This window comes from Syngnathoides biaculeatus, chromosome 7 (assembly GCF_019802595.1).
Source record: "Syngnathoides biaculeatus isolate LvHL_M chromosome 7, ASM1980259v1, whole genome shotgun sequence".
NCBI classification, from domain to species: domain Eukaryota; kingdom Metazoa; phylum Chordata; class Actinopteri; order Syngnathiformes; family Syngnathidae; genus Syngnathoides; species Syngnathoides biaculeatus.
Genome location: NC_084646.1, coordinates 24,669,274 through 24,694,171, shown reverse-complemented (window position 1 = coordinate 24,694,171; position 24,898 = coordinate 24,669,274). Strand labels below are relative to the sequence as shown.

Here is a 24,898-nt window from a genome sequence, read left to right as displayed (position 1 = left end):
ATACAAAGTATGTTTTTTAAGAACATGAACGGCTTGTGGAGGATCAAAATAAACCATGCAAAGATAGACAGATACAAAGAAAAAGCAAAAAAGTGAGAAAATAAAGCTCCACAAACTCCCAAAACACAACATGCATTGTCTGAGGAGCACCTGAAGGAATGAGTGCTCTGCCCATGCAACAAACCAGGAAAGAGTAATACTGGTAACTAAACAAAGTAATACTTTTTTTACTCAAAAAAAAAGAATAAACAGGGGTAGATTTAGTACAAACTAATGGAAAGGGAGATAAGATTAAATAAAAGTTCAAGGGATTAGCATTTTACACTAACGTAAGAAATGTGATACTCTTCAACTTCATCCCAATGCCAGTTTGCATCATTAAAAGGCTTAGTCATTTATGAGTGAAAAACATGGTGGTTAACTCGGGAGGCTGATAAAGACAATGCACTAAAATTGAGTCATGTGTGTAAAGACAAGAGGTGGTACGACTGTGAGCGCTGTCAGTCAATGGGTGTGTTCTGGCCAACACCCCAGATGGACAGAAGATGAAGACTGGAAGAGTGTGGAGTGTGCACGTGATGCATTCAGAGTCTTTTAGTGTCAAACACTGTGGCTCCCATGCACACAGCCGGTTAACGATGTCACATTAAAAAAAGACCCCCATCTCTCCCCCGCACAACAAAAAGGGAGAGGTGAGAGGAGAACAAGGGTTTTGCTGCCAGTGCAGCAAGTGCCCTTATGGTGGCAGAAAGTTGACAATGTCTGTAGATGTTAATGGCCTAGACCAGGGGTTGGCAACCTTTGGCTCTGGAGCAACATGTGGCTCTTTCATTGTCCTGCTGTGGGACTTTGGGAATTTTAAAGTCAAATGCAGTGGCACTATTAAATCGTGCCAGAAGACTGAAGTTATTCCGCACCACTGAAGTTGAAGTATACCCTGACAATGTCCAGGAAGATCAGTGCTTTCACCTTCCTCTGCTCTTTGCCTTTTACTGCATAGTGACTTTTTTCAAATTTGCCGCAGAACTTCTCAGAACTTCATTGTAGTGTACACAACCAACAGTCACAGTTGCGAGCGCAACATTGTTATTAGCCTGACAATACAATAAAACCCATCAAATTAACTACTGGTAACATACACACATGGACAAAAAGGATTAACGGTCTAGCATTGAACAGTGCAATGCAATCTGGGAATCATGCAATTTCAGCATCACAACATTATTCATTATTTTCCTTTTTTTAACTTTACCAAGTTTGTTTTTCTAATACAATTGTTCATATGAAGATTGTGATCTTGTAACAAAAATCGTCTTTCATTTTTGTTGCTCAAAATGTGTGTCACAGCTGCTAATTTGAGATCACAAATATGAACAAATACTGTGTGGAGAACTGACAAAAACAAACCCTTTGAGCCATGTGACTACACCAACGCTAAACTCGTGGGGAATAAGTGTCGGTGGATTCCACGTGTGGATGGCACGGAAAACCAAGATAAGGATGCCAGCTGACAGCACGCTCTACATGCAAAAATGACGCAACACAAACAAACACGGCATTTTTGGTAGGCTGCAGGTGATTAAGTTTCACTTTTAATTTCATAAAAGTGAGGAGGACTCATAGATACCGTGCATTGATTTTATTTTAAACTAAGCTTGAAGGAAGCATCTTTAAGAGTTCAAAATGATAATCTTTCATATAGAAATAAAATTGTGCGCTGTAGAAGTTCACTGATTTAATAAATTCCGAACAGCAAGTACACAATAGTTTGAGCTATTTAAAAACTACAAAAAACAATAAAAATATGCAGCGTTATCCTCAATTCGGATGTCAAAAGGGTCTTGTGGCTCCAATCCTTTTTGTTGTTTGTTTTTTTGTGGGAGACAGCTCAAATGGCTCTTTGAGTATTTAAGGTTGCCGACCCCTGGTCTAGATGTACTTATGTAAAAAGCAAAGCGAGGAACAGAAAGCCTGTGGCTAGCAAATGAGATGAGCGTGAATACAAATACAAATGTAGAAATAAAAAAAGTATGTAAACAAAAGACGAGCAGGGCCAAGCAGGAACCATTTAACCACCTACCTCCCAGCCAGTGCTCTGTGTGTAAGAGAGAACATAGGATATGTGAACAACAGCACACTTACAACCCCTGTCCACAGTAACATTCACACATGGAGTGATGTTACAGCAACAACAGAGTACTAAGTACTGAATGCATGTCAAAGCCCATAAATCATACAAACTTCATTTCCCAACACATGAATGAAATAATTCATGTGAGGTACTGTAATTGCAAAACTAACACTTGAAAACTGCTGAGGTGCAATGAATTATTCATGCAATACAACTCCCATAATATGCATTATAATGAGACCGGTAGCTCCCTACATAGTTAAGAGGGAAAACATACAAAAAAATAAATAAATAAAAAAAAGAAAAACAAACAGCTTTATCCATAACACCATGCAATACTGTACAGTGTCAATCGTTGATCTGCCGTATATTAAATTGAAATTACAACCCTCAACCTTCAGTATTCACTTTTTCCAACTATACCTCCATAAATGACAAGTGTGATTGGTTAAAAAAAAAAGCAGTGTACCTTCTAATTTCTAACCCCACTGATTTGTATTTTATGAATTCTGTCAGGATAAAAATGTGCGAATTTTGTAACTTGTAAAGTTGGATTTGAACACAGCATGTCATTCTGAAAAAAAAGTGTGAGTGTATGTTTCATAAATCAAACACCGGTCTAACTTTAAACGTGTGTAAATTGGCATATTTGGGAGACAATACCAATAATACATATTTACCTGATGGACAATTTTGCCAAAGGCTTCCTGTAGTTTACCATGAATGGTGGCTAACTTCTTTGCATCTCTGTTGGCTTCATGGACTGGGATCAGTACCTTGTAGACTTCATTCACTGCCTCATACATGCCAGCCTTACAGGACAAAAACAGATACACTAAGAATGTTCAAACAAGATTGTGGATTGAAAAAATATCAATACAACTCTGAACAACACCATTTGTATGTTAACAGATTGCAAGCATTCACACCAAAGAGAATGATGAAGCAGCTTGCTCTAAGAGTCCCACAAGGCCGAGCTCAGTAAAGTATTTTCCTGAGCAGATGCCTTCCTCATCCGGTGACACCACATCATCGGAGACAGCAGACTCCTCCAACACGTTGGATGAAATATTCTACAAGTAAAAAACATACATGAAACAAACAGAAATAATGAAGATACTGCACAGTAAATGTTAAAATGATAAATGGAATGCACTTACACAGCACTTTATCTACACTATCACAGTGCCAAAAGTACTTTACAAAGGCCCACATTCACCCATTCACACATTCAAAAACCAGTGGGAAGCTGCTGCTATGCAAGGCACTGCCAGACCCACTGGTGGAAAATTAGGATACTTGCCCAAGGACACTTTGACATGCAGACAGTGGGAGCCGGATTTAAACCAGCGACTCTTCGGTCAGTGGACAACCGGCTCTACTTCCTTAGCCACAGGCGCTCAAGTACAGTAAAAATAATTTAGCATGAAAATCAGTGCCTGACGTTCTTACCTGGAAGGTCACGCAGCCCACAGGTAGATATTTGCGGTCCTCCAACATGCTCAGGTATTCTGCCACCAAAGCAGCACTGTGCACTAAACACTGAGCAGCTTCAGCATGGTTGTTCCTCTCAGAGTGTTTTCCAGCCATATTCTGGAGCCATGTAAGCCGCAGGTCTGGTGACGTCTGGTAACCCTTTGCAATCCTGCAGTTATTAAAATACTGGTGAGGACAGAGCAGGTATGCACTATAACTGAAAAGCAATTCCTTGAATGGGCCGCAGCTTTTTGTAGTACCTGTACATAAGATCAATTAGCATTTCAGGGTCTTCCTGGTGTTCCTTCATCTTGACTGTGTCAGAGAGGATCATGTGCAAGTTAAAAACAAGGTCTTGCACCTACAACAAAAGAACCAGGACATTGAAAAATGTATATAGGTTACTTCACAACTTTCGTCCAGGTTTACCAAAGCACAAATAAAAAAAAAACTAAACATTTTAAAATCTCATTTATCTGCTTTACTGTAATGAATGATATTAACATTCTGACATCATAATGAGTACCTGGTCTGGAAAAGTTGTTTCCCGAAGCTCAAGGTCCTCCTCAGCATAAGTAAGAATGGTCTTCAGAGAGCGACGTAGAAACTCCTCATTAAAATTCTGGGATGTTCCCACCAACGATGAAAGCGACATGGTCACCTGCATCTTCACCCTTGCGAAATTCTAAAAAAGAAAAGAATGTTATTTCAAGACAACTGACATAACATTATGAGCAGACATAAAATGAGTTGTTAATCTCACTATGAAAGGCCCATCAATAGTAAACTCATCATCAAAGATGTTTATCTGTCAAGTGAGGGTTTGAGAACAAACCACAATATGTTGGCCCTTAAAAAATGTACTAACATTGCCAATTTCAAAGTTCTGTCTCATGAGGAGGTAGAGGGAGGCGCTGGCATGGGCCCTGATGGTGCTTATACTGCTACTGCAGCTCCTGAGCAGTCGCAAGCACAGGTCAGCACACTGCTCTGTTTCCTCTTCAAACAGCAATTCAGGAAACTAAAAAAGGCACACACATGGCCACATTGACAAAAAGCAAGGTTACAAAAACAGTAAATACTGTGGCTCATAGACAACTACAGTACTACTATAATGACAAGCCCACTTTGTTTTTGTTGTATACTGAAGACAATTGGTTTTCAGTTCAGAGTTCCAGTGTTTATTTCATGGTATTTACATCTAGGTGTTATAACTCAGGTGACACGGTGGAACGACTGGTTAGGGTGTTAGCCTCACGGTTCTGAGGACTGGGTTTCAAATCCCGACCTCTACCTGTGTAGAGTTTGCATGTTATCCCCATGCTTGTTTCCTACCACATCCCAAAAACATGGATTAATTGGAGACTCGAAATTGCCCCTACATATGATTGACTATCTGGTTGTTTGTGTCTATGTGCCCTGCGACCAGTTCAGGGTTCATCTTGCTGATGATAGCTGGGATATGCTACGACACTCCCGTGACCCTTGTTAATATAAGTGGCTCAGAAAATGAATGGATGTGTTAACTCAGGACAGAGCACCTTTTGTTTGAAGTCATCCACTTTTCAAATGCGCAAAAGTATTGGAAAAAACATGATTAACTTGAAATGTATAACAGTGCACAATCCACTGATTTCACCAGACTGTTGTATTCTTTATTTGAAATACTTTTCCAGGCCATTATTGCAGCCTCTTTCAGTTCTTGCTTGTATCGGGGGTTTCTCCCTTCCGTCTCCTCGTCAGGAGGTAAAATAAATGCTCTATTGGGTTCAGGTCTGGTGACTGACTTGGCCAATCCAAGACCTTACACTTTGTCCCCCTGATGAAGTCCTTTGTTCTGTTGGCAGTGTGTTTTGGGTCATTGTCTTGTTGCATGATAAAGCTTCTCCCAATTAGTTTTTATGTAAATTGCCAGAAAAAATGGTTTAGTACACTTCATAATTCATTCTGCTGCTACCCTCATGAGTTACATCATAAATAAAGACTCAGGAGCCCGATCCAGAAGCAACCATGCAAGCCGAAGCCATGATGTTAACGACACCATGCTTCACAGATGATCTTGTGTGTTTTGTATCATAAGGAGATCCTTTCTTTCTCGATACTTCGACATTCCATAACCTTGACAGAGGTTAATCTTGGTCTCAACAAGCCAGAAAACAATGTTCCAAAACTTTTGTGGCTCTTCTCTGTACTTCTTTGCCAAAAACAATCTGGCCTTCTGATTATTTTTGTTTAAGAGTCGTTTGCATGCTGTTGTATGCCTCTATATTTCTGGTCTTCAAGTATTCTTCAAACCAGGGATTGTAATACCTTCACCCCTGGCCTGCAGAGGTTGGAAAAGCCTTTGATCTGGCAATTAACAGATAAATGCATCCAAACTCATCAGTAGAACCTTCATAACAGAAAAAGACCATGACCCAAAACACACGGCCATCACAACAGAGGACCTCATCAGAGGGACAAAATGGAGGGTCTTCAACTGGATAATTCAATCGCCAGACCTTGACTCACTGACTGACTGACTCCATCCATCCATCCATCCATCCATCCATCCATCCATCCATCCATCCATCCATCCATCCATCCATCCATCCATCCTTAGCTTTTCCAAAGTCGGGTTGCGGGTGCAGTAACCTTAGGAGGGAAGCCCAGACTTCCCTATTCACAGCCACTTCCTCCAGATCTTGTGAGGGGATCAATAAGCATTCCCAAGCAAACCCGAGAGACATAGTCTCTTCAGTGTGTCCTGGGGGGGCCCCAGGGTCTCTTCCCGGTGAGACATGCCCAGAACACTTCACCAGGGAGACATCCAAGAGGCCTCTAAAACAGATGGCCGAACCGCCTCATCTGGATCCTCTCAATGCAGAGGAGCAGCAGCTCTACTCTGAGCCCCCCCCATCATTTTCTGTCATGACCCATAGCTTGTGACCATAGGTGATGGTAGGAACGTAGATTGACATCTGTCAAATAAAGAGCTTTTCTTTTCGGCTTAGCACCTTGTTTACCACAATGGAGTAACACAAAGTCTGCATTACTGTAGAGGCTGCATTGATCCGCCTTTTCTTCTTCCCTCACTTGTGAACAAGACCCCAAGATAATTAAACTCCTCCACGTGGGGAAGGACCTCATCCCCGAAATGGAGAGCGTACTCCAACTTCTAACGACTGAAGACCATGGTCTCAGATTTAGAGTCCGATGATACGATCACAAAGTCCATCATCAAACGGCAACCTAGGATGTCCTGGTGCCCAGTGCACGAATGGACACCATTATGATTGAACATGATTTTGTTATGGACAATCGGTGGTGAGCAAAGAAGTCAAACTACTGAACACAACACGGGTTGTGATTGGGGGGCAGTTCTCCCAATCACACACTTCTATCATATCATCTATCATTGCCCACATGAGCATTGAGGTACCCCAGAAGAACGATGGAGTCCCCAGCAGGAGTGCTCTCCAGCACCCTCTGTTTGGTGCATAGGCACAAACAACAGGATCTGTCCAACTTGTCTCAAGAGGACTGGTAACAGAGCCCAAACCGTATGTGGAGGCAAGCCTAGTCAGAACTTCTCAACCTCACACACCAGCTCGGGCTCGTTCCCTGCCAGAGAGGTGCCTTAGAGCCAGTTTGTGTAGCCGGGGATTGGCTTGCCAAGGTACCCGACTTCGGCCATCACCATGCTTACACTGCACTCGACTCTTATGACCCTTCCCACAGGTGGTGAGAAGGGGGGCCCACGTTACCCTATTGGTCTGTGCCTAGCCGAGCCCCATGGGTGCAGGGTCGGCCACCAGGCGCTCAGCTTCGAGTCTTACCTTCAGGCCAGGCTCCAGAGGAGGACCCCGATGACCTGTGTCCAGGCAAGGGAAACCTCGATCTGTTATTTGTACTCGTCATAGGGGTTTATGGAGCCACGCTTTTAGTCTGGCCCGTCACCTACGACCTGTTTGCCATGGGTGACCCTTCCAGGGGCATGAAACCCCAGACAACTTAGTTCCAATGATCATTGGGACCCACAACCTCCTCCACCACCATAAAGTAATGGCTGAAGGAGGGGTGACTCTATCCAGGTTTCATTTTACCTCTTGAAGAGGAGATGGAAGGGAGAAACGCAAAGAAAGAAACAAGACTTGAAAGAGACTACAGTAAATGTCTGGAAAAGTATTTCAAATGAGGAATTTAAGTGTCTGCTGAAGTCAATGGGTCACAGGCTTGATGCAGTTATTTAAAGTAAGGATTATGCCACCAAATATGAAATGTTATTCACTTTAAGTCAATTTAATTATTTTTCCTTACTTGAAAAGTCGATGGCTTCAAACAAAAGGTGTTCTGTCTTGAGTCAACACATCGAGATGTAAATACCATGAAATGAAAGCTGGAATTCTGTACTTTTCTCTTGTACTCAAAAACAAAGAAATTGATCTTGCGGTTCAAATACTTAGGGACTGAATATTGTGGTATCTCTGCCTCAGTGTATAGTCCAGTAAGGGCAGCCGAGTGATTGGGGCTTGTTAAGTGATTAAACACTAAAGGAACATTACAAATGAAAGAGCAAAGACACATTTATGCTTGAATGTTGTTAACTTAAGTCAAGGAGTCTGTGCATGAAGAGCTTCAACGTGATTCGGAACTGATTGCAGCTCTTGTGTAGATGGCGGCTCTTGAGTTAATGGACTTTCTGTCAAGGGGAAATGTTTATGGGGATTGTCATTCTCTCATGGGAATAAAGTGAATGAAGTGCATCAGCGACAATGTCATTCATGACCACATCTGAGAGCATTACGGTATCTAACTATGAAATAAAGAGTCCACCTTCGACACTAGTGCTCTTTGCGTTGCAAAACAGTGCTGCAGGTAGAGGGCACTTTGATTGCAGGCCATACTGTGAAGCAACACTTTTAGTACCCCACCGAGGATACTCTCCTTGGACTCTGTCAATGATACGGTCTGAAAAGACAGAGACACAGAGAGTGGAAAAAATTATTGCAGTGCGTCAGAACACAATACTATCAACACTCTTTAACCCACTGGTGTCAAACTCAAAGCCTGGGGTCCAGATCTGGCCCACCACATCATTTTATGTGGCCAAATAAATAATTTGCGTCAACTTCCAACTTTCTGACTAAAACCTGTACCAAGATTTCAAATTGTTGTAAGTAATCAATAATAACATTGAGAGTTGTGGTATAACAGTGAGGCCCCTTAGCTCAGTGGTTAGAGCACTGGTTTGGTAAACCAGGGGTTGTGGGTTCGTATCCCACTGGGGCCTCCACTCCCTGAGAAGGGTTGCGTCAGGAAGGGCATCCGGTGTAAAAAAAAAAAATTGTGCCAAACATATATGTGCGTTCATCTGAGATGACACGCTGTGGCAACCCCGAAAGGGACAAGCCGAAAGAAACCACAGAGTTGTGATATAACAATAAATGCATAAAGATGTATTGATTTATTCTCCTACAATCCAACTGCACTGACGTGCTCAGAAATTTTGCCTTTCCAAACGAAAATATAGCGATTTCAATTGTTTCAATACTAGAAATAAAGCATTCGATGTACTCATGGTAGACTTTAACTGGAGGTCTGTGTGTGTTATATTTCCAAGGAAAACCTCTGTAATTAATTTTACTTAACTTTATTTTCCAATTAGCACAATGAAGTTAGCAGTGTCAATATTACTTTTTTCTTCGTCACTTTTCATCCTCATTTTGCTTTTCTATGCCTCACAGTCACTTGTTTACCTAGTACTCCGAGTGGTTTCGACGAGACACCACATATACTATATGCTTTTTTCAAGTACTTTTATAGACATTTAGCGCATTCGTTTGTCTGGTAGATGTCAGATGAGGAGACAAGCGAGGAATCATTAACACAAATGTCTGTCCTTTCACCCAGGTTAATTTAAGTATCCATGCTAGCTGCTAACAGAGAAGAGGTGTTTGTGATCAGCACATTGCTAAGTAGAGATCAAGTGTAAATGTAGTCTTGTGTGAAATGTGTTATTGTAGTAGACTATTTGATACAAATGTTGTATCCTAGACAAACACAGATGGGTAATGTAAGAATACTTTTAGGCATAAATTCTTCCTTATTTGTGGAATTTTTTTAAAGTTCTATTGTGAATTTCTTCTACTATTTTTATCTTACTGTAAATATCTAGCTCCATGCATGCCTCTTTGAGAGGCCCAGGGAAACTTTGGTTACAGTTCCGACAGAGGCGATTTTGGCATGACACCTGAAACATTTGCATGGGGTGTTTCCCTTGTGCATTGCTGTAGTAAAAAATGAATGAAATTACAATCATGTTTTGACTGGGTTAAAATGAATCCTTCATGTAACCGTTTTCTACTGCTTTTGGGGGCAATTTGGCACACGTACTCAGAATTGTGTGAGTGATGTAACCTATTAATAGAGCAATGCATAACATGCAATGGCATCATTATTCCAAATAGGATAGATAGAATTGTTTGAAAATTAAGTAAACAATTCCACAGAATTGTTAACTTTGGGCTCTTACTGATTATCGGTTCTCAATTCCTATCCCCATTAACTCAAATGCTTGTACAATGGAATATACATACCTGTACAATGATCTCCAGTGTGTCAAGGATGATTAAGTTGGCCTCTGTCGCAAGGTTACCGTCAATAAGTGCTTCATGCTCCAACTCTGCTCTTGTCCTATGATCACGGAAACAGAAATCAGTCTTATTGTAGAGTGTAGACAAAAGGGAATGTGTTACAAGAGGTTTCACATTCCAGCCACAGTGGCAGAGCCAAATTTTGCAGTGCAGAATTGATGAGTTTTACAGAAGCTGAATGTCTTCATCTTTCAATGTGTTGTTGCAGGCCTTGGGAGTCTTAAGGTCAATTTACAATTAATTGAAGCTCGTAAAGGGACATTATGTTATTTTCACAATAATCTAACCAAGGACAGATGAGCTTGTGTGTGGTTTAAAGATTACCCGTTGCACCGATTGAAACTTTGCCAATTACCAGGGTGGCTGAAAATGTCCCAAGCATTTGAAACTGTCAACTATTCTAGAACCAACACTCACCACTATTAAGATGCCGATCCCATTACTTGAAGAAAAAAAGAGACACGTCACAAAAACACGGTTCTTTTAAGACCAAATACAGTATTAATTTTGTTAAATGTAAAGACTTTTTTTTTTTTCAAATTATACACCACTTTGTAAATGCTTGGAACTTAAGCACTTCAGAAAGCACCAAAGTTGAATATCTTTTTTCAATTGGTCAAATGGGCTGTAACAGTAAGGTAAAATAATTTCAAAAATGACCCAGTAACAGCCCATGTTGATCCAAAAACAAATAGCCAGTCCAAATGAGTTTGGATGTTTTAGGATTTTGCCATTCCACATGGCACTACACATAGTTGTTTTGTTTTTGTTTTCTAAATTGGATACATCTACGCTGCAAGATTAGCAGGCTTTGAATTGCCTGCGCGACTAAACATTTGTACAAAAAAATGACAATAAATACTGTAGCTTTTTTTCTGCTATAGTAAGAAGGAAAACACACTACCTTCAGGCTAAAAATATGCAACACATTAAAAAAGCAAACCAGCCACCACCAACCCAAACAAGCACAATGTTATTGGGGCATAACGGAATAAATAGTAAAGCCAGCGTATATGAGTTTCTTGTGGTGCATCCATGTGCATGTGCAACTAACAAAGTCTAAATAATCAAGGGATGATAACAGAAGATAAAATTATCTTGATCACATGACTCCAGTGTTTCCTGCATAAGTATTGTGAATAATGACTTTTTTAAAATAATTATTTTTTCCTGTTTATAGTTAATGCTTTAAAACATTTTTTGCCCTAGAAAAACAACCAAGTGAGTAAACAGTTAGTATTGTCAGGAAATCTTAATCCACAACTTAAATTTTTATGTTTACATTTACAAAGGATGGATAACTGAATTGTACATGCTCACTGATTCATAATACTTAAAAATTTCAAACTGTTCATATGATTTGCAAGAACAATAACTTAATGTGAATATTTTCCAAAAGTACTTGTAATTATTTGAAACAAAACAATGGGGAAATTTTAAAATAGTTAATTGATTTTTAAGCCAGAAATATTGTGGTTCGGCCAACTTGAGATTTAATTTGGGTAAATGTGGCCCGTGAACTAAAATGAGTTTGACACCCTTGGTACAGTAACTTCTTCTCTTTGCAGTATATGTTGCACTAAATCAGTATTTTTTTCGCATTTATGAATTAATGATTGAAGAAGCAAAAAAATTACATTCCAAAATTTGGGGGTTGCAAAATGACCTATCCTTGACTGAGTAAATACTGATGTCAACTGCCAGTAGTTTCACATGCAAGTGAACACATTGCTCAAGGAACTTTAGAAAACAGACTCAAAAGCTCACACAGCCAATGTGGGGCATACAATACCTGAGAGATCTGTGACTCCTACATGAACACACAGCAACATGAAATAATTAAGTGTAAACAAGAGACAGGACCGAAATGTAATAATTGAAGAAAAGTTCAAAACTAAATAACTTTTTGCGCAAAAAACACCACAGATGCTGAACAATATTATTATATTTGAATTAAGGCTTTAATTACAAACAAGGTCAATTGCCGAAAAACTATTAGGTCTGGGTGACTTTCTTTGTTTGTTGAAGACAGTCTTTGATGGAGTAGGCATTAATAGACTATTTAGACAGAACGTACTTGTCTAATCTTTCACTGTTCTGTCTCCAGTGGGTCATGTCCTTCCTCCACCGTAGATTTTCCTGGCTGCCAAAGGCACTACCTGAAGGACTACGCTCTGGGAAAGAGAATTAAAAAAAAAAAATATTCATTTGCTTTATTCATTGGGAGAGTACAAAATAATGTTTTTGTAATAGTTGTACTTACAGCCATATTTAAATGTACAACCATAAGAATGCATGAAGTGTTTATGTTATATAGTTCAGTTTTATTATATATTATTTACCACAATTACACCACAGTCATGGACAAACCTTTTGAGAATGCTATTTGTTTTCCAAAGGTTTGTTGCTCCAGTGTTTTCAGATTTTTTTTAATTTTTAGATGTTACTATGATAGACTGAAGTATAACTACAAGAATTTCATAAGTGTCAAAGGCATTTATTGACAATTAAATGAAAGTTTCTCTTACTTTACCTGTTAAACGTTGTACAGTAGTGTACATGTAACATGTAAAATATATGTAATGCAGTACATAATAGTGCGCATGTCCCCCCCCCCCAGTGTCTTGAGAGCCCACCTAGCTGCCCACGGCTGCGTCGCACCATCTCCTGCCTGGCACCAATGCTACCCAAGATGGCCTCCTCCAGCTTGGCCTTCATGTCTTTTGACTTCTTGAACGTGAGACTGTTCATGCGCTCGAAAGCTTTCTTCCCCTGCATGGTGAACACAACATGGGCCTTGTATCCATGAAGAAGAGGGTGAGTGGCAAAAGAGAAAAACGGCAGGAAAGTTACTAGCAGCACAGCACTGAGGAAGCAGAGCAGGTTTAACTGCATGAAAACATGCATGCAACATGCAAAGTGACAAACATGAATCCAATCATTCTAGAGGAAGAAGAAAGCAGTCTACGTTGTTAGGAAACTCACCAGCCGAAGCATGAAGTGCTGGATTTACACTAGGGTCTAAGTGCTCAATTCATCTTGAGTGCCTTTATCCATAATTTTATTACTATTGTTAACTGACCTATATCTGTGTGTTTAAATTTGGTGAATACATTAAACAATCTGCTTGCGAAGAAGTCTAGATTCCGCACAAAACAAACAAAATTAAGCAAAAAAATTACATCAGTGTCACCATTGGGCAACTACAACAGGAATGTAAACAAAAACTATCTATCCTTCCATTTCCTGTACCGCTGATCTTTATGTGGGTGTGGTTGACCCTGAGGCGAGAGGTGGGGTACATACTGAACTGTTTACCAGAAAATTGCAGTAAATTATAAATACATGATTTTTTCCTGATCAAATGGTCTGATTGTTTTTTACCATTAAAAGACTTTCTCTGGTTTTGCTATAGTTTTAGTTTATCGCATACAGTATGCTTTCTTAACGAGTGTGAGGTATAGTGTGTTGATTAGGCAGATGTTTGTTTGTCTGACTCCATGAACTATTGGCATATTTAAATGGTAGCTGTGGATTGACAGGATATAGCTCATTGATCGGTCAATGTTGCTGTCACATTGGCAGCTCATTTTATCCACATTTGTAAATTGTAAGAAAACTGATTCCTCAGATTTTTACTGTGCATATTTTTCTATAACTTTAACTCGGAGAATTAAGCCACTTGATCCATGTCGTGTGAATCCATCCTAAAATGCTGAGCAAGATATGTTAGGTATCTCACCTTGTACTCAAAGCAAGAGACACATAGGTAAAGGAGATCTAACAGACGGTTCAGCTGTGAGACTGAAAGATCTGTGAACCACTTCTGCAACACCAGCTCATCTGCGTTTTTAAACACCCACAGCAGACATATGAGCAGACTGCGACTTGACTCGGCCGAGAAACTTCCATGCTGACGATTCGCCTGGAGAAATAGAACAGTAAATGAAGGCAAAATGGGGGAAGGGAGTGGGGTGGGGACAAAGCGAGGATCATCAATAATTATTATTGCTAAATTCTACTGTATTACAGTAGGTACAGAAAGTATTCAGACCCCCTGAAATCTTTCACTCTTATAGTGCAGCCATTTGTTAAAATAATTGTTTTTTCCGCTCATTATTTACACACACCACCCCATATTGACAGGAAAAAAGTTGACATTTTTGCAGATTTCAAAAAAATAAAAACTGAAATATCACTCAGCTTTAAGTATTCAGACCCTTTGTTCAGTATTTAGTAAAAGCACCCTTTTGACCTAATACAGCCATGACCTTATTTCTCATCATCTTGGAGTCATTAATTTTTTTTTTTTTTTGCCATTTGGCCACTCTGCCATAAAGCCCCGACTGGTGGAGAGTTGTAGTGATGGTTGACTTTCTACAATTTTCTCCCATCTTCTGACTGAATTTCTAGAGCTTGGCCAAACTGATCTTTGGGCTCTTCTTTACATCTCTCAACAAGACTCTTCTCCCCAAATTAGCCAGTCTGTCCAAACTGTCAGCTCTAGAAAAGATGCTGGTCGTCCCAAACGTCTTCCATTTAAGGATGGCAGTGTGCTTTTATAGATTATGTTTTATGGTTTTATAGATTAGTATTATGTAGGACAAGATGTTAATATCCTTCTATTTATGCATAATTCGGCTCCGATGAAGCTCTGTGGGATGGTCAAATAAGTGATGGCACCCTACATGTTATCAAGTGGGCTTCCTTCCGTCATCAAGTGTTTCGCTGATAGGCCCATGACACTCTCGAGAGGGTTCAGCATTGAATCCCAGCGTCCCAGGTTTACCCCCTAGGTGCCATCAATTCTCCTGAAGGCCCAATTGGGGTCTTTTCTCTTTATCCACAGCCACTGGCTAGCCTTTTCCACCGCCTTGGAGAGATCTCTGACTGCCTGCTGATGGGCCTTCCCTCGGACTCCCATCTCTCTGAGTAGCCTGGATGGTGAAGAGGCTATAAACCCTCTGCAGCCAACTTCCACCGGGCGTACCTCTGCTCTCCAACACTGCTGTTACACTTTGGCCGCAAGTCCTGCATACCTCAGCTGCTTCTGGCAGACCAAAGCACTAGATCTGGTTGTAGGGTGGTAGTTGCAATCTGAGATGGAAAGCAGAGCTTGTTGTCCAGGTCTGCCAGCAGCTTCCAGTCTCGTGCACTGCCCAGCTGTCCAATGTCTGGTGGCTTGTTGGTGTGGCCAGTTTGACTCTCCCATTCCTGAACAAACAGCCGTGGTTGCCAGTTGGCTGAGATGGGTGGGAGAGCGTTCAACCTCAGCTGCTGGTTCTCTAGAACACAAACAAGACTCTTCAGCACTTGGTTGTGCCACCAGGTTAACGGCCTTGAGTAAGGCTGGTTTTACAACAAACCAGGATGTGCATCAGTGTTGCAGGATTTGGGCATAACAGGCACTTGGGATCTTTGGCATACCACTGGTTTAGGTTTGTGGGAGAAGGGATGATGTCATATACAGCTCTGATGGTAATGCTTGCCCTCAATGCCTCCATCTCCCAAAGCTCTTTCCAGGTGATCATCCTTGCCTCCACTCCTTCCCAGGCCAACCACTGCCCTTGCTTGGCCTGCGACACAGCTTAGGTGCACCTTTGTGCTTTCTCTTCTCAATGTACCTCCTGCACCACCAGCTTGTGCTGGTCAGCAGTAATGGCCTTGCTCTATACTGGTCTACTGCCCCTGAGCCCAAGGCCACTCCTCCCCTCCTGCACTCGGCCAATGATGTCCTTGTGTCCGAGTGCTGCCTGTGCTTGTTCAGTTGCAGCCAGCGGTGTCCAGTTCCCCCCAGTGGCCAGGATGGGGGTAGTCTGGAACCAGTGGATCGCTGAATCCAGTACTATCATTTCCAATCTTACTTTGGTGCACTTGTACTCTGCCAGGCTGAAAATGGGCAGGTGTAACATCCCTTTACCATAGAGCCAAATCCTGCTGAGGCACCTGGGAAGAACAAGCCGCTTCCTCACAAACGAGCTGATCAGTCTCAGTCAGCTTTTCCACCTCTGAGAGTGGGATATCATAGAGGGTTAGTGTCAGAGGAGTCGTGGAAATAACCCGTACTGCAAGCACCAGAGCCTCAACTTCCCAGGAAGGAGGGTTCTGTTGATTATTTCCAGGCCCATGGTCACATCCTTTCTGAGCTGCTCTACTTTCTCTTTGTCCTTAAGTGAGGCATCGTACCACCGGCCTAAGCTCTTCACGGTGGTTTGACAGTTTTCCCTTGACGATGGAGATACTTCGATTTACTCTGCTTTATAAACCTTAAGTATATATATAAATATATATATATATATATATATTTTTTTTTTTTTTTTTTTTTTGGAACATTAGCTACATCTGTGCCTTGCCACAATTCCGTCTCTGAGCTCTTCAGGCAGTTCTTTAGACCTTTATTCTCATTGCCTGTGCATGCACTGTGAGTTCTAAGGTCTCATATAGACAGGTGTGTGGCCAATTCGTGTGATCAAATAATAGCTGGTGCCAATTAAGGTGTAGAAGCAGCTCAAGGTTGATCAGCAGATATAGATAGCACCTGTGTTAAATATCTATCACAGCAAAGGGTCTGAATACTTGACGTGACTATGTGATATTTTGGCTTTTCTGTTTTAACAATTCAGAAAAAATGACAACAATTGTCTTTGTCCTATGTGGCGACCCCTAATGCGACAAGCTAAAAGAAAAAGAAGAAGATGAAGTGCTGTATGTACATTATCCGTCCATCTAGTCATTATTTGTGTCTTGGTCTGCGTGAAAAGCAAAAAATGAACTTGGAAGATTTTAGCAAATGGATGCAATATATCTGAAAAATTTAAGAATATTTAAATACTTTCCATACCCACTGTATCTGTTTGTGAAGAAAGAATGAGAGACACCACGAGAGATGCCAACCTCTATCATCACTGCTCAGAAACACGCTAGAGTCAGTATTCTGGAACATTTGGATTTTGTCAGGCATATATGTCATCTGAGGCAAAACACACACCAATAGAAAAACTCTGAACAAAGGTAATATTTTCTAATATACATACATGGTACCTCTATTTACGAACGTCTCGAGTAACGAAAAATTCAGGTTGCAAAATTCCGCCACGGAAAAATATTTTCTCTCGTTACGAAGGAAATTTAGGATATGAAAGGAAAAAATGGGCCCTGGATTTGCAGTCCCCAAATTCCACCGAACGTAATCATCCTTGGTTTGTGTGGCGCGATACAGCTGCTTTACCTTTGGCTATTGCCATAACATCTTCCTGGCAACCTATTGGCTTGGAGGGACATCAATCTTTACCCATGATGCACATCCTGTATCTTGATTTGTGTGGCACAATAGAGCTGCTCTCCCATTGAGTATCACGTAGCATATACCTGGCATCCCATTGGCTAGGAGGGATGTCAATCTTTACCCATGATGCTTTGCGTTGCCCTTGGACAGTCCACTGGTGCCAAATCATGTGATGACAGATTGGTAAAGTACAACTATTTTGTGAGATTTTTTTTTTTTTTTAAAGTTTATTCATCTTTTTCACCATGGGCCCCAAGAAACATAAGCGGAATTAAGTGGTGTGCATGTGTACACTCATATATACATTTTCCTCCTGCTTTGTCCCCCACAATGCCTTTTGTTTTTCACTCACCCTTCTCTTCGCTAAGTCGGCCAACGCTAAAGGTAAATGAACAATTTTTATCATTCTTTACATTATGTATTTTGAATGGTTATTTTTGGTGGTGTGTGTGTGTTAGGGGGTTGGGTGGCTTGGACCGGATTAGGCTATTTATGTAAATACACTTCTTCTACTTAACGAAAAATTCACTTGACGAAATGACTTCTGGAACAGACTAATTTCGTAACTAGAGGTACCACTGTATGTATTTTATTTTTTTTTCCTTTGAGTCATTTTGAGTGACAACATATTGATACCATATTTTTGTAATTTTTAATTTCAGTTTTGAGTTATTTAAAACAATGCCAAGGGATTTTTCGTTACAGAATGATAAATTACAAGAAATATTGGGTTGTATGGTCCTTTAGCAAAATTGATTTATTTTTTAAACTAAATAAGAATGTTATTTTACGTCACCAATCAACTCTACTGTGGTCGTTGTACTGCCACCATCAGAGTGGATGCACACCGGAGGGTGCAGGACAGGACTGTGTGTAATACAGTATGTCCAACTTATATCCTTTACCTGCGAACTCAACAAGAAGCTGCTTGGTCTGGACATTGGAGAGGTGGTGGTGGTGCCTGCAATGGCCATTGCAACAGTCTGATTAATCATGCTGTTTCCTTCTGCCTCAGGATCTTCTCCATTGCTGCAGACTGTGGCCCCCTGAGGCCCACCTGGTCGACCCCACTGGTTAAGGGATTCTAATAAAAAGTGTTTCAGAAAGATGGAGAAAGATTCGGCAAATTATTTTAGCTTTAGGACAGCACTCAAACTAATTTCAGGGAACAGAACTACAACTCAAACTCTGAAAAAAAGAGCTGTTCAAACAATTGTGAAGAGTGGTAGAAAAGTGTAAACAAAGACAAAACTAAGTTGTTCCCAAAGAATCAGAGGAACAAGCGATAAGGCAAAATAAGGGGCAGACCGTCTCATTAGTGTCATCCAAACAATCGGAGGAGCCTAAAGCCAATGTTAGGATGGATAGGATGTCTACTATTGTCAATGCTGGACTCCAGGCCACTTCACGCCAAGATCCTCCTCCCATCTCCCCTCGTCTGAAACTGCTGCCCATTAGGATTCGAAATGCACCTCCTTCACCCATAAAGAACCTTGTCTGTAAATATGAGTGACATATGAAGCGTTTTTTCCAGAAAAACAATACCATATACCATAGCATTTTTCATCCCTGTAATTACCAGGGACAGAAAGTTTGTCAAAGAAATATGGTATTAAAAAAAAAAGAACTTCAAATTTAGTGAGAATATAATGTGAATCTATCAAACCTTTATCTCCAATTATCTCTGCAAAACTTGCTCTTTTTAATGTCAGGTCACTCGGTAATAAATCAATGTTGATTCATTACATCATTACAACCTATAATCTGGACTTTCTATTAAATGAAACATGGTTAACAGAAAGTAGCTGTAGTAGCATTTTATATAAGGTAACACCAGCAAATTTTAATTTTATGAACAAGTGTCAAAGAGGGAAAAAAAGAATATTCCTGCTATTTTTAAATCATTATTCAGTGTAAAGAAATTATATTTGGTCATTTTAGCTTCTTTGAATATCTGTGTTTTTTAGTTAAAGGTTATCCAAGGATTATTGTCGTTATAATTTACAGACCTACAAGATATAATGGAAAATTTTTCAGAACTGCTGTCTATTATTTATACTGACTACAACTATTGTTTAATAGCAGGAGACTTTAACATTCATTTTGACAAAAACATGGAAATAAAATCCAAAGAACTCTTTGGCATACAAGACAAATTTGACCTCTCTCAACATATGAAGAGTCCAACTCATACTCAAGGTCATATCTTAGACCTGGTCATTTCGAGATTCTATGAACTGACATTAAGGATATGTCTATTTCTGACCATTTTGGGGAATGTTTTTAACTACAGTTTCTTCCAAAGGTTCAGATAACTTCATTGTATATTAAGAAAAAGTGCATATATTGACAGTGTCAATACAAATCAGCAAAATGATAAAAAGTTTCTACATCTGAAACCAACCAGAGAAAGCGATTCTACCATGACAGAATTTGATGCAGTTGACCAAAAACTGTAGAGAAAATTGTTCAGAAGCTGAAATCATCAACAAGCTGTCTTGACTCAATACCATCTCATTTTTTCGAAACTATTGTGAAATCAGTGCTACCTGACTAGCAACAAATAATTGCTCACTTCAGTCTGGCGGGTTTCCTAAAGCTGTAGCTGCTGTTAAGCCTCTTCTAAATAACATGGCAATGACATATGGGGTCCCTCAAGGGTCAGTTTTTGTAGCCCTCGTGTTTGGCATTTATTTGCTACCCTTGGGTCTAATTTTCCAGAACTTTAGTTTTGACTATCATAGCTATGCAGATGACATGCAGTTATATGTTGCAGTGTCTTCAGATGACGATAGTTCAATTGAGTTCTTGTGTCAAAACTTCCTTCAACTAAACAACAACAAAACTGATATAATTGTTTTTTGCAATAAAGAAAAAAAGGAGTCTTCTTCTTTGGCAGTTCCGTGATAGATAGATAGATAGAGAGAGAGAGAGAGAGAGAGAGAGATAGAGAGATGAATAATAAAGAAATAAAGACATCAAGAAATTAAGGTCCTGAATACATGAAAGAAATCCTAATGGAATAAAAACCCAGTAGGGCTCTGAGACTGACTGACTCAGGTCTACTCACGGAGTGCAGAGTCCAAAGCAAACAAGGTGAATCACCATTTAGCTATTATGCTGCAAAAAAATGGAATAAGTTGCCAAAAGAAGTGACATCAGCCCCAGGTGTGAGCGTTTTTAGATCCAGATTAAAAACTTTTTTTTCCTCATTTGTTTTAGAGTACTTCCACTTTTCAGTGATATTTCTTGCACTAAAAGCTGGTTTAGTTGTATTTTTCAAATGTTTTTATTTACATATTTGGATGCTTTTAATCATGTAAAGTGCATGGAGTTACCTTGTGTATGAAATGCACTATTTGAATAAATTTGCTTTGCTGAAAGTCTAAATTAAGCTTATCCTCACAAGGATCATGGAAGTGCTGGAGCCTATCCCAGCTGTCAACGGACAGGTGACAGGATACACCGTGAACTGGTTACCAGCCAATCGCAGGGCACATCAAGACAAACATCTGCAATCAAAATCACATCAAAGGGCAATTTATATTGTCCAATTAATGTTGTATGTTTTTGGGATGTGGGAGGAAACTGGAGTTCCCGGAGAAAACCCACGTAGGCACAGGGAGAACATGCAAACTCCACACAGGTGGGGCCAGGATCGAACCCTGGACCTCAAAACTGTGAGCCAACACTTTACAGGTAAATGGATTTTATTTATTGTTCAACATTACATGGTAAAGTTCAATAGTCTTTAGAATTACAATTGTTCTTAAAAAGGATATACTTAAATTATTATGCTGTAATGTCATATCAGTGGCATAAAAAACAAAAACATTTTTTCATTGCGATCAGGGGAGAGGAAAAGTTGAAGTCACGACAGGTGAGACAATAATTTGCTCGCTTTGTTTCACCCCGGCGCCACTCAAATGCTCCAGCCCCCCGCCCACCCCCACCAGTAATTTTCTCATTATTTCGAGATAGCGATTTTCTCATTATTGTGGCATTTAACAAAATTAGATAATTTTGGTGAGCCAGACAGTGATGCAAAAAAATGAAATGTGTGTTTTTGCACAGTGTATGTAAACTTCTGGCTTCGACTGGCCATTTTAGGCTTTTAAGTTGACATTGGCTTTAGACCGCTCACTAGGGCCATATCTGATTTTATTGAGTTCTAGAAAAAGAGGCATAGAACCTTTACAAAAGCTTTAAACAAGTACTGGTAATTGCATACTGCTGAAAGCTACTGTGCTTTAATTCGTACCTGTGAAATCATGGAGCTGAGGCAGGGTCTCCATGACAATGCCGATCAAAGGAAGGTACAGCATAGCTACTCTGGCTTTGACCTCTGGATCTGCATAACGAGGGTCAGAGTCATGGCTGGACAGTAGGTTGTGTACAACACTAACCACTTTCTTATGCAAGCCAAACATCCTACAAAAAAGGGGTAAAAACAGATGTTATGGGGGTTTAAAAGAAACCTAGAAGGGAAAAACAGAACATGCAATTTGGTAAAGCCATCATTGACACGTTTAAAATTGAGATACCATATTGTACACATTAATTTTTTTTGCCCTAAAACCATGTAGGTTTATCAGAGGTTATGTTCATACACTCATCTGGTGTAAAACGACACGGTGAATTCCATTCATCAGAGATATTGTTTTGGTTGGTTTTTCAAAAATTGAATGAAGCAAAAGTGCAGAAATCCACCTTTTATCTTGTGCTATTCAATCTAGTGTTAAACAAGTCAGGACAGAGCACATTTTATTTGAGGTCATACCTTTTTCAAGTGAGAAAAAGTATTAATTGGACTTTTTAATTAGGTATCTTAAAGTTTTGACTCGCATTGACTTCACCATACTGTTCTATTTTTAATTTTAAATAATTTTCCAGCACTACTTCAGCCTCTTTCACTTCTGGTTTGTTTCTGTGGGTTTCTCCCAACAATCTCTTCTTTAGGAAGTAAAGGGTATGGTCTATTCGGTTAAGGTCAGGGGACTGACTTGGCCAGTTTAAGAACTTCCACTTTTTTACTGCAAAGATTATGCCACCAAATATTAAATGTTATTCACTTTCAGAAAATCATGTCTGTGCCAAAACTCATTTTTGCTTAAAAAATGGGTGGTTTCAAACAAAAGGTGCTCTGTTCGGAGTTGTTTAACATGTGTGGATGTGAATACCAAGAAATGAAAGCTAGAATTCTGAAAGTATGTCTCATATTTATCTTTTGATCTGAAACCCAAATGTTTTCAGTATACAGTACAACAAAAATAAAGGAGCTGACCTTGCCGTTCCAATAATTTTAGACGGGAATGTAGTTGCAACCTGTCACGTATGGTAATTTCCACAACAAGAATGTGGGTTGCTGTGTTAAACAATTACTTGGATTTGCATTATGATGGAGGTATTTTTTACAAGCTGAGTGTCATGAGGAGCTTCTAAAACATACAAACTAGGACCCACTGGCACACACACACACACACAGAGACTGTGTGCCAGGAAACATTATTATTCTTCTAATGCTTTCTGCTATCTTTTTAGCACTAGTCAGTGTAATTGGTCCATGCAGCTTTCCCATTTCAAATACACTGACCAGAAGTAGTTATTTTGCATGCAGACCCACTAGTCTCAACTTGACTGTGTCATGTGCAAGGTTTGAATGTTAGTGTTCACACTGAAGTAAGCTGTCAAGTGTGAACACAGCCTCAGCTCAACCAAAAAAAACACCTCACCATTTCGATGTGTCGTATCCCTGAAACAGTATTTTCTTGTCACCCACGTAAATTGTTGTCTTTATCTTAATCTTCATAATCTTAATGCATGACTTGGTAAATATACTAACCCCTCATTGTCTGGGTCTAGTATCACAGACAGTTCTGACAGTACTAGCCCAGCCATAAAGTGTTGCTCTCTGAAGGGCACAGACAGTTCAAACATGTTTGCTATTTTTTGGTCCTGAACATGTGTGGAGAAACCAGAGCTCTGTAACAAAGAAAAAAAAAAGAGTTACACAAGTACATGCAAATAAATAAAAGCATCTTGTTCATTTGTAGCAGAACTTTAACGGTTATATTCTCCTTTTAAATAATTACATGTTTGTTTGTTTTTTTATTTAGATCTATCCACTGATGTCACTTGCAACAACTTCACACAAATATATTAATTACTGATAGTATAATTTTAAAACTACAGTTTATTTAATGATGATACTGTAATCTGAAACATACAAACTCCATGTATCCTTTTTCGATTCTGATATAACAATCATTTGAATTTAAATACAAATAAATTCACACAGTTTCATTTAATCTAATTTTGTAATTGTGCATGTAAATGTAATTTTCTCTAAATTAAATAATTTTTGTACAATTTTCAAAACTGACCTGTGAAGTTGCTGAAGAGACAGACGGTGATGGTGAGGCAGGTGGTGTGAGCAAGCTGCAAGGCAAGTTGAGGGTGACATAGTGCTCATGACTGCATACTATTCTCAAAAAATCCAGCCTCAGAGACTCTAATGTCGGGTTTTGGAGAGTGTAAACTTTTGTGGACACCTGTTGAGAGGAAATTGATGGCATTATTAAAGCAAGTTTAGTACATGTGTACATGTACAAATATGTTCAGAGGTCAAGAGATGTTTGGAAAGGTCCACTTCTTTCAATGAAGAGACTTTAGATACTTATAGATGAAATTAATCAAATAGTGAAAACTAAAAGGACAATTTCAGCCTTAAGCATTGCTCATGCATCTCAAATTAATATCAAATCTTGTAGTTACTTTCAGCCTACATTACCAAAAATTCTTGATTTAGTCAGCATAATCATGTCCACTGTCTCAGCCATGTATTATGAGACAATCAAGCAATCAGATACACAGTAAAGAAGAATCTGTGATACGTGTTACCTGTTTCCAGTATGCCCTGATAAGGGTGAAGACAAAGCCTCTGTCCATGACGGACAGTAAATCATTGAGAAAGAAAGCTAGACTTGTATTCAGTCGCTCAACCAGCTCCAGATCCTGACAGAAAGCACACATAACCTAGTGAAAATTACTGAAACCCTAGGTAGGCATATTTTCTGTAGACAACAAAAAGACAATGCACGTGATGAGAAACTAAACAATATCAGTTGAATCTAACCAAACATACAAAAGCATGAAAAATTTGACTTAAAAATAAAAAAAGTTGTAGACGAGTCTGGGGGGGAATCCATCAGACCCCAGAAAGATTTTTTTTAAATTATTTTAACATAAATTAAGCAATTCCGATTATACAATGAATTGTACAATAAGGCAAAATAAACAAATTGACTTCACGCAGGTAAACATTTATACCACTAAAGTACATGTTGATGTAGAAATTCAAGATTAAAATTA

The 24,898-nt window shown here is 39.6% G+C and overlaps 1 protein-coding gene across 12 annotated transcripts in view; it reads right to left on the bottom strand.

Moving 5' to 3' along the window:
* The window catches only part of dock7 (dedicator of cytokinesis 7), a 98,426-nt gene that overhangs the window by 9,885 nt on the left and 63,643 nt on the right, over positions 1-24,898 (bottom strand). For 3 of the 12 annotated variants that reach the window (XR_009795772.1, XR_009795773.1, XM_061825370.1), the window contains exons 26-43: positions 24,428-24,541; positions 23,911-24,078; positions 23,370-23,509; positions 21,789-21,958; positions 18,433-18,611; positions 13,985-14,167; positions 12,879-13,038; positions 12,320-12,416; positions 12,035-12,052; positions 10,186-10,282; positions 8,423-8,557; positions 4,476-4,628; positions 4,134-4,292; positions 3,868-3,968; positions 3,584-3,776; positions 3,061-3,204; positions 2,812-2,943; positions 2,081-2,095 (exon numbers count right to left, since the gene is read on the bottom strand). Coding sequence is in view for 2 of the 12 variants with exons in the window: in XM_061825370.1 (XP_061681354.1) it covers positions 2,081-2,095; positions 2,812-2,943; positions 3,061-3,204; positions 3,584-3,776; positions 3,868-3,968; positions 4,134-4,292; positions 4,476-4,628; positions 8,423-8,557; positions 10,186-10,282; positions 12,035-12,052; positions 12,320-12,416; positions 12,879-13,038; positions 13,985-14,167; positions 18,433-18,611; positions 21,789-21,958; positions 23,370-23,509; positions 23,911-24,078; positions 24,428-24,541 (2,358 nt within the window). In the remaining 10 variants the exon portion in view is untranslated. Of the gene's footprint in view, positions 1-2,080; positions 2,096-2,811; positions 2,944-3,060; positions 3,205-3,583; positions 3,777-3,867; positions 3,969-4,133; positions 4,293-4,475; positions 4,629-8,422; positions 8,558-10,185; positions 10,283-10,659; positions 10,685-12,034; positions 12,053-12,319; positions 12,417-12,878; positions 13,039-13,984; positions 14,168-15,321; positions 15,528-18,432; positions 18,612-21,788; positions 21,959-23,369; positions 23,510-23,910; positions 24,079-24,427; positions 24,542-24,898 lie in introns of those variants that run through there. The other 9 variants (XR_009795775.1, XR_009795777.1, XR_009795776.1 and 6 more) reach the window with 8 other exon arrangements.